The sequence below is a fragment of the Dioscorea cayenensis genome, chromosome 16 (genome assembly GCF_009730915.1).
Source record: "Dioscorea cayenensis subsp. rotundata cultivar TDr96_F1 chromosome 16, TDr96_F1_v2_PseudoChromosome.rev07_lg8_w22 25.fasta, whole genome shotgun sequence".
In the NCBI taxonomy this organism is placed as follows: Eukaryota; Viridiplantae; Streptophyta; class Magnoliopsida; order Dioscoreales; family Dioscoreaceae; genus Dioscorea; species Dioscorea cayenensis.
Window position 1 is genome coordinate 3,511,440 of NC_052486.1, and position 18,283 is coordinate 3,529,722.

The window sequence follows — 18,283 nt, forward strand, 5'->3', positions numbered from 1 at the left end:
CAACAAAGCTCATTTCCCATCATTCCAATTTTTCATCCTTTCCACCATTTTCACTAAATCCCAACAAAGTCTTCTTGAAAAATCTAGTTCATTGTATATTCATCATCCTTCAAATCAACTAGTATCGCAAATCTATCAAACCCAAATCTTTTGAGCTTTCCAATTTGAGAAGATTCAATATTGCATATGCTAACCAATCACTCTTAAAAACAAGCTTAATCGAATTAGAGAAACAAGTATCACTCTAGTTTCAGTATGCTCAACCATAAATCCTCAACAAAGCACCAAATCTAAACAGACCAGTGAATATTTTCATATTGGAACCCTAAAAGATCAAGGAACCAAATCACAGGATTTTAGAAGTAAGAAAAACAAAAACAAAGAGAACAAAAGAAGTATTAGATAAATTAAAATTAAAGGAGATTTGTGCTGACCACTCTCCAAATTCTAGAACAAATTAAACAAAAAGAAGAAATCCTAACAAATAAGAAGTCAAAACAATAACGATTAAGAGATAAACAAATCAAAAAAGGGAAAGAGAAACCTACCCAAAATACTCCTAGATGAGCACTTGACAAGGGTGATTCTCTCGTCCTTACCACCAACACCACACGCAAACAGGGAGATATAAATGAGGCTAGGTCTCACTTTTCCTCAATGACAATCTAAATCAGGAGGTGAGAGATGGCTAGGGTTTCAAAAAAGATGACTGAAAACATAATATATAAAATTAAAAAAAATTAAACATAACTGCCCAATTAACATTAAAATTTTTAAAAAACTTTGGTAGGGCCCACACATACATGTCCACATATCCTTCTTCGGTGTTCTACTTAAAATTCAAGCTTTCATCCAATTCAATACGACATACATATCATAATTAGCCACTTTCAACATATATATGAAGAATGGGAAGGGAAATAATAAGGTTTAATTACCGTACAGGTCCCTGTAATTATGTATTTTCTGTCCTTTTAGTCTTTGTAATACTTTTAGGTACATTTAAGTCCTTATATTTGATCGAGTTGGGACTTTCTAGTTCGCGGCATAGATGGCATTAACTTTGCCGTTTCTTTTGCGCCGACATAACTTCTTTTATTACGAAAATTGGGGGACTAAAAAGTCCTTAATCGATCAAATATGAGGACTTAATTGTACCTAACGGTGAATGTGACTTTTTTATTACGAAATAGGGGGACTAAAAAGTCCCAACTCGATCAAATATAAGGACTTAATTGTACCTAACAACGAATATTTAAAACCATGCTAGCTCAAAAGAAACGGCGAAGATAACGTCATCTACGTCTCGGACTCAAAAGTTCCAACTCGATCAAATATAAGGACTTAAATGTACCTAAAAATATTACTATGACTAAAAGGGTAGAAAGTACACAATTACAGAGACTTGTATGACAATTATACCAAATAATAATAATAACCAAAAAAAAAAAAATCTGAATTGAGATTTATCATGAGTTATACAAACCAATCATGTCTTCAACAAGGTCACTTTCATGAGAAAATGGTTCTTTATAGGTGACGAAGCAGGGTATTCATTGGACGAGCAACCAACATGGGTTCCCTATAAAACATCCCTACAGTGTTTGTGCAGAGAGCACTTGGAATTAAAATGGAAGTAAATGTCTTGAGGCTTTTCATGCCGTTGGAGGAAAGAGACGAGCCACTCAGGGAGACAAATATTATGTTGTTCTCTCAATGATCAATTAGTTTCAACCTCTGTAGGTACTTCAGCTTCTACACACGCCAGCATTAGGCAATCCACAACATCTAGTAATCTTAAGGTAAGGAGATCAGATATCATTGAAACTCAGAAAACACCACCAATTTTCAAATCATTGATGTTGACATGACTTAAGCCTCCTGGAAGAGGCTTCAGCGTGTGGCACATGTGAATGACAATTTTCTTGAAATTGGGGAAAACCACAATAGCTTTCTAGTTTCCTTGTCGTCTTCTTCATTCAATGGCCATTTTCCCAGTTAGGCAGGTTCCACAATAACAGGCATTAAGCATAGGAAAGGCAGCTGAAGTTTCACCATTGCCATTGAGAAGTTAGCCAAGCTGGGGAAAAAGGGAGGACATGAAGTCAGCAAGATGGAAAATAGTCAGGTGAACAACAAGAGAAGCAGAAGAGATCCACATTTGATATTCACAACCAGAGACTTCGGCAAGCTTGTTCATCTCTTCTTAGTGGCAATGTCTTTTAGCATTAGGCATAGAAAATACTAATGCAATTTTGTTGGTTTTCTCCAAATTGTCGTTCAGGTGAGCTTTTCAAGTGTTAGTGACTCAGTAACTCTTACTAGTTGCATCGCTCCCCAACATTGAAGGAGAAAGCCAACACAACCTCAAAGGAGTGCTCCAGAGACAGCTTAGACTGCATAGCTTAGTTATGCTTCTAGAAAGGACGCACAAACATTCACAACATTCCATGACCCTGTTGAATATCAAGCAGATATATTTTTTTTAATTATTATAGACCAATATTTCAATACACATGAATTAAAAATTAAAATTGTCAGATATATCATATAGGTTCTGTGGTTACATTACTTGCAAAAACACTGAAGTCCGCCTCCAAAGCTTTGTTGGAGTAGCATTCATGGAGAGAAAGATCCTCATCGTGCTCCACTATATTTTCTCATATATATTTAATAATTGAAAGAAACTTTTGCAATTATTCAGAAACAATAATCAAAGAAGGAAATCAAATTCAAGAACTGACATGAAAGAACCTCGAACTTCTCGTGCAGTGCTCTTGATGCGCATCTTTTTGTTGTAAACGGTGGAAAGTAGAGGATAATGATTAATTCTAGCAAGCTGCAACAAGTACAAAGAGAGTATCAGGTCAAGTCACAAACAAAATAAAAGAGATCAGCAAGGATAAGGAGAACAAACTCAAAACATACAACATTTTGATCCCTTTGTTATATCTTTAATTGCTCATGCCTCTCTTGCATGTTTAGAGATCCACTCTCAAACAATTTTGTGGTTCTTTCATCAAGTCACTGCCATACAAATGTGTAAACCTTTTCTTTTTTTTCTTTGGCCCTCCAGTAAATATCAATGACATACCTTGGTTGAATAAGAATTTGATATGCTCGCAAGTTTTCAGGTCCTCGCATCTATGAACTTGACCACATATGAATATTTTCACGGTTACTAGAATCCAGGCTTCAAGATTGGTTTATTAGTTCATTGATTCTGAAGCTGTTGGAAGAGTGTTAATAGATAAAGTTTGAGAATGAATCAATTTCATTACTTTGACTTGTTGCCGATGGATTACACCATTGGTCGCCTGTCATATCCACATAGAGCCTGTTCAATGTTAATGGTGATATTTTGGTACACATAAATCAAAAGCAGAATTATGAGATACAATACAGAGGTTCTGTGGCATTTACTTTCACTGGAGAAAATGGGCTCCCCCTTGAGAGCTTCATGTAGAATTAGAGACGTGTCTCAGCATGCTCCATTGTATTTTCAGGCATTCTACTGGAAATTCCCACTCCCAAATACCTGCATATATAGATATATATTACTCAGTAGAAACTCATCATATGTTCAGAAAACTAAGTAAAAAAGGAAACAAATTATTAAACAAGTGTCATGCTACTCTATCAATCTCCAAAACTCACGGTGTGAATTAATTAAGAGGTAAGAAGTACAAGGAGATCATTTGAGTTTCAAGCTCAACTCACATTGAAAATTGAAGAAAGCATGATGAAGAAGAGAAACCCCAAAAGGAAAGCATGGCAGCATGCCTCTCTGTACTCTTGCAGGAACAGATATGGAATCAATGATCCACATAAATTATCATCTCAGATTGAAACCATGTAACTTGAACTCTCAAACTAGTGTGCAGGCCAATCATGATATTACATATTCTCTTTGCATACATGTTTACGCACCATTTCTCCTGTGAAAATTACAAATCATAATGTAGATACATAAATAAATCAAAGCAGATTCAAGAAATTATATATATATATATATATATGCAAAATTAGAGTTGCAATGAGCCATACCAGTCACGCATGTCTACATCTTGTTAAACTCACAAGCTTTCATCCGAGTCTTCGTCTGCATAAGCCACCACAGAAGGTAAACATCATAATTCTTGTACACAATATAAGTATTTAATTAATTATAAGTTACGAAACAAAAAAGAGAGATTTCATGAGTCATATATGTACCAGTTGATGTATCTTCATCAAGGTTGGTTTGGTAGGTATATGGTTCCTTGGTATACTTCAAGTACATGCTTCTGTAGTATGCCTGGACTTCCAAGCGGGGTATTTGCTGGAGGAAAACCCAATAGGGACACCCTTTCAAACATCCCTTCAATGCTTGTGCTCTACACCTCATATGCAAATAGAATTGATCGTCATGTGGCTTTTTGCGTTGTTGGAGGAAAGAAATGAGCCACTCAGGGAGACTCTTGTTCTTTTCATCAAACACTGTCAAGCTCTGCAGAGACTCAAGCTTCTCAACACACTCCAAAATTGGGCAATCACCAACTTGCAATTCTCTCAAGGTAGGGAGATCAGAGACTCTCGAAAGACTGTGAGCTCCTTCAATTAGCAATGTTTGGATGCTAGCCTGATTCAAGTCTCGTGGAAGAGCTCTAAGCTTGCGGCAGTTTCTAATTGAAATGGCAATGAGACGAGGGAAGAGCAATGGCTTTTTAGTTTCAAGCTTGTTGTCTTCCTCTTCACTGATTAGTGACCATTCCTCCAAATTAGTCATGTTCCTGAGTTTTAAGTATTCAAGCTTGGGGAAGGCACTTTCTTCATGTTTTCCATTACCAAGAAACTCAAAGCCGATTGATACTACTGCAGTTGCTCCTTCTATCTTCAGATAGTTGAGCTGGGGCAGTTGGCCAAGTTGGGGAAGCTGAGGGCAGTTGCAGCAACCAATAAGGTGCAAACCAGTTAGATCCTGAAGAGTAGTATTGATGGAAGTGGATGTCATCCACTTTGGATATCTTGCCCCAAAAAAATTGTGAATCAATAGATCAGTAAGGCCTGGCGAAGGGGATAGCTCATCAAGGATTTGCACAATCTTGTCCATCTCTTCTTGTTGAATATGTTCACTAGTGCTAGATGTGCAACGAAGAATTAAGGTTTCTGAGACGAGGCTTATTTGAGAGCATCGAAACACTTTGCCCTTTTGCTTTCTCCAAGTTATCTATTCCAAGGTGACTGAGATTTTTCAGCATCTGAAGCTCTTCTAGCTCACATCCCTCTCCACTGTCACTACCATTGTCTCCAATGATGAATCCAGACAAATAATTAAGATGTTCCAACTTGGCAATTCCCTTGGGCACATAATTTAAAGGAGTATCTTCGAGATTAAGGTGTCTTAGATTGCATAGCTTAGTTATACTTCTAGGAAGGTTATGTAAAGATCGACAATCACTGAGCAACAAGAATTGCAAGTTAATGAGGTTTCCCAAAGAATCTGGTAGTTCACATATACGTGTTTGATTTAGATTAAGAAGCCTTAGGTGTACTAAATCACCAATACTATCAGGGATATTCTCAATCTTGTAACCATTGAGGATCAATAGACGTAAACGCATGAGACTTCCAATCACTTGTGTGTTCATCAAACTTGAAGGAGTCAATAACGATAAACTTCTAAGGCAATCAAGATGTTGAACAGTCATGTTTTCCCTTGTACTTAACACTGTCAAACGCCTTACTCTTATTAGTGAATTAGTTTGTGCATCTTGTGGATCTCCTACAAAGCTTTCATCACCTGCTAGAGATTGAGCAAGACTGCGTAATAAATCATGCATTGTGCATGCAGACATATCAAGATACAATGGATGAGGTTGTAAGAAACTCCTCCTGATTAATTCCACGTAATAGTCTTGAGCAACAGCCTCCATAGAAGCATTTCCACTTGGTTTTACAAACCCTTCTGCGATCCATTCAAGAACAAGTTCTTCACGCTGAAATTCACGACCATGAGGCTTAAGAGAACAATAAAGGAAACAATGTTTAAGTGGTGAAGGTAAGGCTTCATAACTCAAATATAGTGCTCCTTGTAGCTCTTCTGGAAGACCTGCAATAGTCCAAGCATCGCTGTTAAGTACATCCTCCCATTGTCTCTTATTTTGATCTTTTGTTGTAAGAACACCGGCAATAACTTTAATCGAGACTGGAAGACCATCGCATTTGTCAACGATTTGCAACCCAATATCCTTCATTCTTTGCATATCACTAACATCATTGTCTGTGAAAACTTTTTTACAGAGTAATTCCCAACCAAAATCCAAAGACAATTTATTAACATTGTGGATATGAATTGCCCCCATTCTCATAGCAGCATTTCTGTCTCTTGTGGTAACCAAGACTCTACAATTTGTTGTTGCTATTTGTATTAGATTTTTAATTAAATCAATCCATACACCTGCATCCCAAACATCATCAAAAACCAAGAACAAACTCTTCCCATGCAAAACATTAGAAAGTACTTTTTGTAACTCTTCAATTGTTGTGGACTCTCCATAACTATGCCCAATATTTCTTATGATTTCTTTCAGCAAGTCAGTCTTTGATGTTGGAGATTTTGAAACCCAAATCCACGAATGTAACACAAAATGATCATTTATCTTTGAATCATTATATATTTGTTGTGCAAGTGTGGTTTTGCCTATACCCCCCATGCCGACAATGGCAAAAAGACGACATTTCTGTTCATGAGGATGGACTAATAATTCAACAAGGCTCTTAGTTGCATCTCTAATATCCCATCCCACGATGTCAGGTTCAGGTAAGGAGGAACTTTGGAGGGAAGAAGACACATTAATGACATATGTATCATCATTTGATTTAGTAGAAGTTATGAAATTAAACTTATCCTTATCCTCAGATATCTCAGTTAATCTATTATTGAGATTTGTAATTTTATCAGCAATCTCATAGCGAAAAGGCAAATTGCGCACACAAGAGAGAAGAGGAAAGGTACAGCGCACCCGTGTTGAAGCAGAACTTGACACAGCTGGAGAGTGATGATCATCTTGCAAGAGTCCAGTGCCTTGTATCATGCAAAGATCAATGATATCATCGGCATCATACATAAAATCTTTCAACTCATCGACCCATCCTTTGGCAGTCTCGTCTTGGATCCTTCTCTTCTCCGCATCCTTGAGCACAAGTGCAATCCTCTCCATCCTTCGACGAAGCTTTTGGAGTTCATCCTTCACTCCTAAGACCTTGATGGCCTTCTCTTCAATGACATTTCCAAGCCTCTCCAGCAGCTTTCCAGCAAATGCGTCCACAATCATCGCCATGATCTCTTCACCAAGAACAGCTCTCCGATGATCACTCACAAGTTATGATGATGAGCCAACCTCTGAAACGCAACATATAAGGTTCTGTACAGAGATCCAATTATTAGAATACTACCACTTGCACACCTCCAAAGAAATAAACAAATTGGAGATCCAATTATTAGAATACTACCACTTGCACACCTCCAAAGAAATAAACAAATTGGAGATCCAATTATTAGAATACTACCACTTCCACACCTCCAAAGAAATAAACAAATTGTTCAACTCCCAATGCTGAGAAAATTTCCCCTTAAAATATATTATTAAAACATTTTATTTTATCCCCAAAATTGGTCTGGTCAATGAAATGCAGGTCACTTCTTGGGCACTTTGAATGTTAAATTAAATTCATTATTCAACTTGTACATACTTAAAGGCTTACCACTTCAAAAATCATTCAACTTGTAAATCACTGAACAATAATGCATCATGTTATATTACAATAATGACACCGTACCAATTACTCACATGGTTTAAGATATATTTTGTTAAATAAACATGATGAATGAGCTGTGTGACAGCTCTTGTATCCCTTGGAAGTAATTAAAAAATCATTCGACTCGTACATCATTGAACATTAATGTTTCATATTATATTACATCAAGAATTAATTTCTTCTTGCTCGATCAAGCATAGGGAGGGGCACACTTATGTTTTATTTTCAAGAAACTCAAAAATTTTTTGATAAAAATTTCATTATTTGGATACATCTATGTAGATTATGAAGATTGACTGTTTGTACCATATGGTTCTGGATCTTCTTGATTAGGTTTGCAAGTGTTTGCATTCTCCTCGTTAGTTTTTAATTCCACTCCATTCTTTATTTTTAATAACTGAAGATTCTATTATGCATTCTTGAAGATGTTAACTCTGGACTGTATATGAAGAAATGGCTAATAACAATAAACAGGAAAGGAAGACAATGAAGATTTATAGTCATGAATCATAGTATAGTATATATATATATATATATATATCTTCTTTAATTTGCAAGACTACAAAAAATGTTTATATATGTTATCATATGAAAACTAGAAATGCAATTTGCTTTAGGATTTAATATGTGATAGAATTTTGTGATGAGCTCCAGATCGAGCATCATATCAAATTTGCATGTGTTGGATTATAAGAATAAACATGACTGTATGCATAAATAACAACGTTTTATAAGAATAAACATGCCTAAAAAATATAGTCAGAAAAATAATTTATGCACAAAAATATAATTATACATGCAAATTTTTCAGACGTTTAATTTGGTCTCTTTTTATAATTAATTAGATAATGATAATATATAATAACAAATAAAAGCCTCAAGAGAATTTATGTTGGTATGAAGAAAGACATAACCCAAATATAAGTGAGATTTATTCAATCTCAATCACCCAAAAACTGTTAGAAATGTACAACAACAACAGACTGATGAAGAAAACATATATATTCATTATATATTGTCTGAGAATTTTACAACAATAAAAATAATTTAAACAAAAAGAAAGAAAGAAATGGAATCGAGTTGGTGTTTGATGCAGGGCTGTAACCATACCTTTTTCAAATGGAAGCCAAGGTATTGACTAAGACAACAACTCTTATATGTACCCCAAGTCCGAACATGGCTTTTGTTAATAAAAAAGAGAAAAGACAACAGTTAGAAGCATTAACTTAACTAGCATGGTAAAATAACTAAAAGCATTATCTTACATTTTGAGTTTATCTATATATATATATATATTTATTTATTTATATATTGACGAACAAGTGTACTTTCATACTTGTTTTGTAATTAGTTCATTGGATTAATTAATTTAAGTTTACCAAACTTGCTGGAATTCACACAAAACTAACAAGTAAATCAAAATTGTGCCTTTGTTTCTATCATGTTTGTTACTTTTGGCTGGAGACGAAAAATAATACTGAATTTATTTGAATACATCAATGTGAAAAATAAAATAAAACTAAAATAAAACCTTGCTTGAGATTCAATCATGTCAAGTGAATTGTTGACTAATAGATGTCCATACATGCTTGTTCCAAGAATCTATAGTTTCATGTATAATCAGAGTTAGGAAAACATTTGAGTCAATCATTTACCCAAACAATCACATTAAGTGTTACCTTTAAAAATCTAATTTAACTTAAAATAAATGATGAAAAGTGAATGAAAACAAAACCATGGCCTATAAGAATATTATCTCATTTTACAATTGGATAAATAATATTTGAATAGAAAAACCTACTTCCAAAAAAGTACATAATGGAAGGAAACTACATAATGAAATTTGTAATGTATCAAAAACTGTTGACGCAAACTCCTCCCTTGCTTTTGATATTCATCGTGGGAGATAATCAAGAAACAATCTAAGGGTTCTTCAACGATGGTGGCCGTGAGGAAGCAAGCACTTCGGCAAAGCTTCGAGACCTTGCAGATGGAGGATGGCGAAAGTGTTCAAAGTTAAGTGTTACGGATCAATGGCGCCGGTCACCACACAGAACACTCTCTGTTGAAGAGAAGAGGAAAACTAGAACAGAAGAAGAAGCAGCAAAGAAACACGGTCAAAGAAAAACAATTTGACTCTCTGAGAATAGCCAATGAGCAAACATCACTCACTAGTATTAATATATTCAAAACAACATTGACTGACAACTAAACCACAAACTTATAATCCCATTGGTTAATGTAAACCACTAGTTGTGTCTCCATTGGTCCACCACCTTAAACCTGATACTATTTAATAATCAAAACACTTAACAAAAGCATTCACATATTAAAACTTCAGTACAGCAACCATCTCCATATACCCTGTCGTCCTTACATTCACCCTGCAGCCCATACTTGATCAGAAGACCACCTCCACCTGCACCCATTGTGATGATCATCCTGATCCGACCATGCTTCAATCACTATGCAGCATTGTCCACACCAACACCCTCCCTTGATTGGAGCATCCTGACCCCCAGCTCTGCTCGCATCTTCCTATGCTTGTCTGCAGGTAGGGGCTTGGTGAAGACATGTCGCTAGCCCGGTTGCCCTCGTATTGCAATGTTGCAAAGTTATCACTCCATCTGATACCAAGCTCCGGATAAAATGGAACCTAACATCGATGTGTTTGGTTCTTCCATGATATGCCGGATTCTTTGCAACAGCTATGGCAGATTGATTGTCACACCAGAGTACTGATGAACCTTTACATTTTCTCCCACAATCAACTAGAATTCTTCTCAACCATACCAATTGACATGCAGCTGAAGTCGCAGAGATGTATTCAGCCTCCGTTGTTGACAATGCCACCACGTCTTGCTTCTTTGACGACCAGGTCACTGCACATGATCCAATCCTGCAAAGCACACCGGAGGTGCTCTTCCTATCACATACAGAGCCCCCCCAATCACTATCAGTATATCCTTCCAAGCACCCATTGCTTGCACTGGAATAGAATAGTCTAAGTGATGCAGTTCCTGCTAAATACTTCACTACCCGCTTGGCTGCATTAAGATGTTCAATGCTTGGCTTACTCATAAACCTTGATAGAAAATTAACAGAATAACAAATGTCTGGCCTTGTATACACAATGTAGAGAAGTTTTCCTAATAGTCTTCTATACATTGTAGGATCTGTTAATTCACCACCTTCTTCAGCTGTGAACTTTTCATTAATTGCCATTGGAGTATCCACATGCCTGTACTGCTTCATATTCATTTGTGATACTAAATTTTCAATGTATTTCCTCTGAGAGATGGAAATTCCAGTACTTGATTGATGTATTTCCAAACCAAGAAAGAATTTGATTAATCCCAAGTCTGACATATCAAAGGTTCTCATCATCTCATCTTTGAACTGATTAATCAGATCTTGTGATCCACTTGTGTATACCATGTCATCAACATATAGGCTAATTAAAATGCAGTTCCCTTCTTCATCTTCTTTTCTATATAAAGTATGTTCAGTTTCATTCCTCACATACCCAAATTGCCTGAAATGATTGTCGATTTTACTATACCATGCTCTTGGCGCTTGCTTGAGCCCATAGAGTGCCTTCTTCAGTCGATACACAAGGTGCTCCTTGCCTTTGATCTCGTAGCCTTCAGGCTGAACAACATAAATCTCCTCAGAGATTTCTCCATTTAGGAATGCTGAGCGAACATCAAAATAATACACCAAGTACCGAGCCTGAGCAGCAATCGCTAGGATAATTCTTATGGTCTCAAGTCTAGCCACAGGTGAGAAGACCTCTTCATAATCCAAGCCGTATTGTTGCACATATCCTTTAGCTACCAGCCTCGCCTTGTGCTTCTGAATTTCTCCATCAGCTCCAAATTTGGTTTTATACACCCATTTGAGACCCACAGCCTTCTTTCCTGATGACAATTTAGCTAGCTTCCAAGTGTTGTTCCTCTCGATTGCGTTTATTTCAGCATCCATGGCCACCTGCCATTCTTTGTATTTTACTGCATCTCTAAATCCTTGTGGATCTGCAACATGGAGAGCAAATGCACAGGAGTTATACACATCAGTTAACAGTCTAGTCTTCCTCGGTGGAGTTTCATCATTGGACTCTCTTGATACATTAGAGTTATCAGTGTCATTCCTGGCGTTTGAAAGACATCCACCTCCACTTGTCTCCTTTTCACATGAACTACTGGAGATAGTATCTTCAGTGCCATTTGAATCTTCCAATGCTACCACAGAACTATCTTTGTCTGCTTCCCATTGCCACCTAGAATTCTCATGAAAGATCACATTTCTGCTCACTATTATATTGGATGTTACTGGATCAAACAACCTATAAGACTTGGACTCCGAACTGTAACCCAATAGCACACACTTCACTGATTTGTCATCCAGCTTCTTTAATTTTTGTGAGGGAACTAGAGTGAACACCGTGCTGCCAAACACCCTGAAATGACTCACATTCGGCTTCTTTCCATACCACACCTCATATGGTGTCTTGCCTTCAAGAGCTTGAGTTGGTGACCTGTTTATCAAGTACACTGAAGTCGCCGTTGCCTCAGCCCAGAACTCCATTGAGAGACCTCCATCTTTGAGTAGACACTTAGCCATCTCCACAATCGTCCGGTTCTTGCGCTCCACTACACAATTTTGTTGTGGTGTATAGGGAGCCGAGAACTCCCTTCTAATCCCGAGTCCTTCGCAATATTCATTGAAAGCTTGCGAAGTAAATTCACCTCCTCTGTCGCTCCTCAAGGTCTTCAGCTTGCTTTCTGTCTCTCTCTCCACCGATGCATGAAACCTCTTGAAATGCTCAAAGGCTTCTCCTTTTCTCTTCAAGAAGTATACCCAGCATTTCCTGCTATAATCATCAACAATAAGAAAAAAATACTTGTTACCTCCCAAGGATGTTGTGCTCATCGGCCCGCAAATGTCCATATGCACCAACTGTAAGCACGATGAGGTTCTCCTGGATTTAGTTGCTGGAAATGCCCCTCTTGCATGTTTACACATGGCACACTCTTCACATTGTGTCACATAACTTAACTTAGGCAATCCAATAACATTCTCCTTCTGTGCAAGAGTCTCCAAACTTCTATAGTTTAGATGCCCGAATCTCCTATGCCACAGCTCAGACAAGTTATGCTTTGCCATTGCTAGATTCAACCTCTCCACTCTTGCAAGATCTAGAGGAAACATGTTGTTGTTTAGCCTTGGAATTTCAACCACTTGCTCCCTTGTGTGATCATCATTGATAACACACTTGTTACCTTGAAAAATAACCGAGTACCCTTTGGTTAGAAGCTGCCCAACACTGAGCAAATTGTGAGCCAGCCCCGAAACCAATTGTACTCCTTGAAGCTGTTTGAATTCACCATTCGACATACATATGGTTACGGTTCCCACTCCAAGTACTTCCATTTCTTTATCGTTGCCAAGACGTACAGTAACCTTCAGAGATTCATCCAGACTAGAAAACAAGTTTCTCTTGCCCGTCATATGATTAGAACACCCCGAGTCTACCAACCAAACCGAGGTTGATGTTTCACCTGCATCAGTGCTAACCATGAAGACATTCTTCACATCTCGTTCCTCCACGACCAATGAAGCTCCCTTCTCAGGTTGTTTGCTTCTTTCCTTACACTCCGCCTTAACATGACCATACTTTTTACAATGGAAACACTAAATGTTAGCTTTAGAATTACCACCTTGACCTCTTGACCACCTGCCTCTCCCTCTTCCTCTGAAGAAACCTCTTCCACGTCCTCGCGGAGAGCTCCACCCACCAGTTGTGCTAGAGCTTCCTTTCTCCTTGGACTGAAAAGATGAGCCATCACCCTTCACATATAGTGCCTTCTCACTGGCCTTCCCCGCAGATCTGTTAACCCTGAACTCATGGGCTTGGAGTGACCCATGAGGCTCGTCAAGGGTGAGCGTTGGCGAGTCCCTGGATTCTTCCATCGCGACAGCAACGTAGTCGAACTTTGGTGCCAAGCTTCGCAACACCTTGGACACCACCTCTGACTCCGAGAGCTTGTGTCCGAGGCCTCTCACCTGGTTTACTATCGCAACAACCCGTGCCCAATAACTTTGAACACTTTCGCCATCCTCCATCTGTAAGGTCTCGAAGCTTTGCCGAAGTGCTTGCTTCCTCACGGCCACCATCATTGAAGAACCCTGAGATTGTTTCTTGATTATCTCCCACGCATCGTGAGCCGTCTCAGCCTCTGCAATTTTGTCAAGGACCAGCCCATCTACTGCTTGTTGTATGAGACACCTGGCCTTCGCATCTCTCTTCTTACTCTCCTTCTCCTTCCCTTCATCCTCTCCCTTCGGCATTCCATTCTCCACCAAATCCCAGAGATCCTGAGACTGAAAAACTGTTTTCATTCTCAAACTCCATCTCCCATACTCTTCGCCTTTGAAGATCGGGACACAGTGCTGTGTGAGACTCACCGGAGCTTCGCTCGTCATGACCTCCTGCAAGCTCTGATACCACACTGTTACGGATCAATGGCGCGGTCACCACGAGAACACTCTCTGTTGAAGAGAAGAGGAAAACTAGAACAGAAGAAGAAGCAGCAAAGAAACACGGTCAAAGAAAAACAATTTGACTCTTTGAGAATAGCCAATGAGCAAAGCGAGCACTCATCGGTATTAATATATTCAAAAACAACATTGATCGACAACTAAACCACAAACTTATAATCCCATTGGTTAATGTAAACCACTAGTTGTGTCTCCATTGGTCCACCACCTTAAACCTGATACTATTTAATAATCAAAACACTTAACAAAAGCATTCACATATTAAAACTTGATGACGAGCAACCATCTCCATATACCACACGTCAGTCCTTACATTCACCCTGCAGCCCATACTTGATCAGAAGACCACCTCCACCTGCACCCATTGTGATGATCATCCTGATCCGACCATGCTTCAATCACTGTGTAGCATTGTCCACACCAACAATATTCACCATATGCAAACAAATTCTTTTTTTTTTGGATGAACCACATGCATTAGAAACAAATTCTCTTTCTAAATGGCGTAGGACATGCACAATAATTAAAAGAATATATAAGATCCATCTTTCTTAAAAAACTAAGCATATTTCAAATCAAATGTTTAACTCCAAGTTCTAAATCACAAACTCTACATTCAACAAAGAGCTTTAGAAATGCTCGAAGTATAATTAACAGCAACTCAAACATTAATTGAAACTAAGCAAGGAATTTCGAAAATCTCAAAGATCATATGGTTAAAGGCCTGGCTGCTAAGAGCAATATAAACCGTAATAACATGGGAAATCAAACATGAATAAGAATCTCCCAATTAACCAATAGGTACTATTTGCACTTTAAGATTTACATAATTAAAAAATTAAATTAAATTAAATGATGAGATTTCAACAATTTGATTGTGTCCTGCTGTAAATGTCAGTGCTAAAATTCAATGTACAATTCTAAGAAAACTTTGATTCTCAAGTCTTACATGCACAGTAAACATGATTCAATGGAGAAGCAGTTCAAGAACATAATAAAATCATATAGTTAAAGAGATAAAATTATTCTTCAAAGTATAACATGAAAAACATAATTAAAATCCTAACAATACCATTACTACAGAAAGATGACGATCCCAACTTTATAATAGCTTGCAATGAAATCCCTCTTTGATATATTATATTTTCCAGATAACCAAGACAAATTTCTTTAATAATTTGTGAGATGAGCAAAATAAACTTCCCCGGTTTCCTTCCCCGGTTTGGTAAGGAACCCTGCTTCCTCATTCCACTTGGAGGGTGGTTTCTTTGGTCTTTCACTCCTCTTGGAAGGTCGAGGAAGATATGCTTAAGCCATGTGAACTACTTTTGTTGGAATTGCCATCTTGGAGGAGCCTCATAACTTTCTCCATGAAATCTGAACCCAAGCTCTCATCCCCTGAGTCTGCAGAGGATAAGATCTCAGAGACTGATCTTTGTAGTTGCACTGACTGAGGATCAATAAACTTTCAAATATGAACAGGGGAAGTACTCATTTTTCACTCTCATCCTATTCTTGTTTGCATTGCCTTGCATATTTATCTTTTATACACATTGAGGACAATATATGATTTAAGTGTGGGGGAAGGGTTTAAGATTCATTGTTATTCTTCTACTTTCCAAGTTGTGACTTATGATGGTACATTTTGAAATTTAGTGGGAGTTTCATAGTATTAGGGTGGACACATGCGAGTTTGTTTCTTTTAAGTTATATTTTTTTTAGTTTGCACTTTATGTTTGGTTATTCACTTAATTAAAGCACACAACTTCTCTATTGTAACAACTTAGGCCGTGTATGACTTTGTATAGTTTATTTCATTTTACTTCAAGTGGTTTCATGTGAGAAAAGTTTTGCAAATTTGAAAGAATTTGTCTGATAAAGAGAAAAATGTAAAACGACAAGAAAACTTTCAAATATGAACCGGGGAAGTACTCATTTTTCACTCCCCTCCTATTCTTGTTTGCATTGCCTTGCATATTTATCTTTTATACACATTGAGGACAATATATGATTTAAGTGTGGGGGAAGGGTTTAAGATTCATTGTTATTCTTATACTTGCCAAGTTGTGACTTATGATGGTACATTTTGAAATTTAGTGGGAGTTTCATAGTATTAGGGTGGACACATGCGAGTTTGTTCCTTTTAAGTTCTAGTTTTTTTAGTTTGCACTTTATGTTTGGTTATTCACTTAATTAAAGCACACAACTTCTCTATTGTAACAACTTAGGCCATGTATGACTTTGTATAGTTTATTTCATTTACTTCAAGTGGTTTCATGTGAGAAAAGGTTTGCAAATTTGAAAGAATTTGTCTGATAAAGAGAAAAATGTGGGCATGGAAAAGAGCTACCCCTAGTAGTTGTGTGAAGCTACTCTTGATAAGTCAGATACTGTGTATGCCCTAATGAGAGAAAGAGCTACCTTTTTAGGAGAGTAAAAGCTACCATGTTCTAGTAAAATATGTGGAAAAGCTATCTCTATTAAGCATAAAAGCCACTCTACGAGCCCTAGTGAGAAAGGGCTACCTTAGGAGTTGTTTTACATTCTCATGCTTGGGCAGCACTTAAAGATAAGAGAGAACCAAAATAAGCACTCTATACCTAAAATGAAGAAGATTGAGCTCTCTCAGCATTAATTGAATAAAGACAAGGTAAACATGATGGCTTATGGGTAGCTTACAGCCTGACTTACGCCCGTAAGCATCTTCCAAAGAACCTTGCGGGCATGCTTATGCCTATAAAGGGGAGTTCTGATGCAAACCAGAGGACCTTACGGGTTGGACTTACGCCCGTAAGAAGCATCCAGAGGAGCTTATGATCAAAGCTTACTCCCGTAAGGGCGGTTGAAAAGGTAGCACAATGAAGCTTACGGTCCAGCGCTTATGGCCGTAAGCTGGACCGTAACACAGACAGAAGACCATGCGGATGGGACTTATGGCTGTAAGTGTTCCAGTAAGGCTCATGACCCATTTTCTTCAGCTCCTTACGGCTACGTTCTTATGCCCGTAAGCAACCGAGTATAAATAGACTTGATGAGGATTTTAGGGCATCTTTCGTTCAATCTTGGATTCTTTTCTTGGAGGTAAGGTTAGGGAAGAGAGGAGATGAATCTCCAGGGCTCCATAAGTGAATTTTTGGAGGAGATTTTGATCAAACATTAAGGGGAAGAAGATCATAGTCGTCAAGCTTACCTTGGCGACGTTCACAGAAGGTTTTTTGGAGTTTTCTGATGGTCTATCTTCGACGTGATTGAGAAGGGGGTTTTTATGTTTCATTAATTCTCATTGTGTCATATAGTTTGGATGATTGCCCTCCATTAATGAAAGGCTAATTTCTAATATGTTTGGGCATAGTTGAACTCTAAGGTTTATATTTTGACATTAGTTGTGGATTTATGTGATTTATTTGTTTTCTTTATTACAATCCATTCTATTTGAATCTAATTGTGTGTTTGAATGCTTAATTGCTAATGTGGCAAAAGCCCTAGTTATCATACTCGATATGCTTTGTGACAAGTAGAAATACCCATCTAGCATAGTCATATCGCGATTAGAGAGAATTGTGAGTAAGTCTCAAAATATGGTACTTTAGAGACCTCATCTCCTTCAATTCTTCCGGAGTGTGTTAATAAGAAATTTTGTGTTCTTTGCAATCATGTGAAATAGATTTTAAGAGAAATCGCAATTCTATTTTATATTCGGATCAGGGGTAATTTCTCTTCATGAGAAAAATTACCTACTTAAGAATTTGTTGTTAACTCACATTGAGGCTTCATGGAGTGTTAATGTGATTGTGTGGTAACCACATCATTACTGCACCAATTTAGTTACTCTTCACCCTTGAAAGAGGGGATTAGTATAATTTAGGAAACCTCTCAGTTCAAATAGAATTGCATGCTAGGACAACCTTTGTCCCGCACTCTA

At 37.6% G+C, this 18,283-nt stretch overlaps 2 protein-coding genes across 6 annotated transcripts; both read right to left on the reverse strand.

Annotated features, from left to right (window-relative positions):
* Positions 1-1,460: 1,460 nt before the first annotated feature.
* LOC120278423 (putative disease resistance protein RGA3) lies at positions 1,461-7,401 on the reverse strand. 5 transcript variants are annotated; one of them, XM_039285212.1, is made up of 9 exons: positions 4,216-7,401; positions 4,048-4,102; positions 3,721-3,938; positions 3,424-3,538; positions 3,095-3,317; positions 2,745-2,839; positions 2,573-2,650; positions 2,173-2,456; positions 1,461-2,080 (listed from the first exon to the last, which is right to left on the reverse strand). In XM_039285212.1, exon 1 carries the CDS (start codon positions 7,320-7,322, stop codon positions 5,121-5,123), a length of 2,202 nt encoding a protein of 733 aa, XP_039141146.1. In that variant the 5' UTR covers positions 7,323-7,401; the 3' UTR covers positions 1,461-2,080; positions 2,173-2,456; positions 2,573-2,650; positions 2,745-2,839; positions 3,095-3,317; positions 3,424-3,538; positions 3,721-3,938; positions 4,048-4,102; positions 4,216-5,120. The 5 variants fall into 5 exon arrangements, with proteins under 5 accessions (XP_039141146.1, XP_039141149.1, XP_039141144.1 ...); XM_039285215.1 differs by having other exon boundaries at positions 2,176-2,456; positions 2,929-3,317; XM_039285210.1 differs by having other exon boundaries at positions 2,929-3,317.
* A 6,093-nt stretch (positions 7,402-13,494) lies between these two features.
* On the reverse strand, positions 13,495-14,286 carry LOC120278439. The gene has a single exon (XM_039285233.1). It carries the CDS (start codon positions 14,284-14,286, stop codon positions 13,495-13,497), a length of 792 nt encoding a protein of 263 aa, XP_039141167.1.
* Between the last annotated feature and the right edge of the window lie 3,997 nt (positions 14,287-18,283).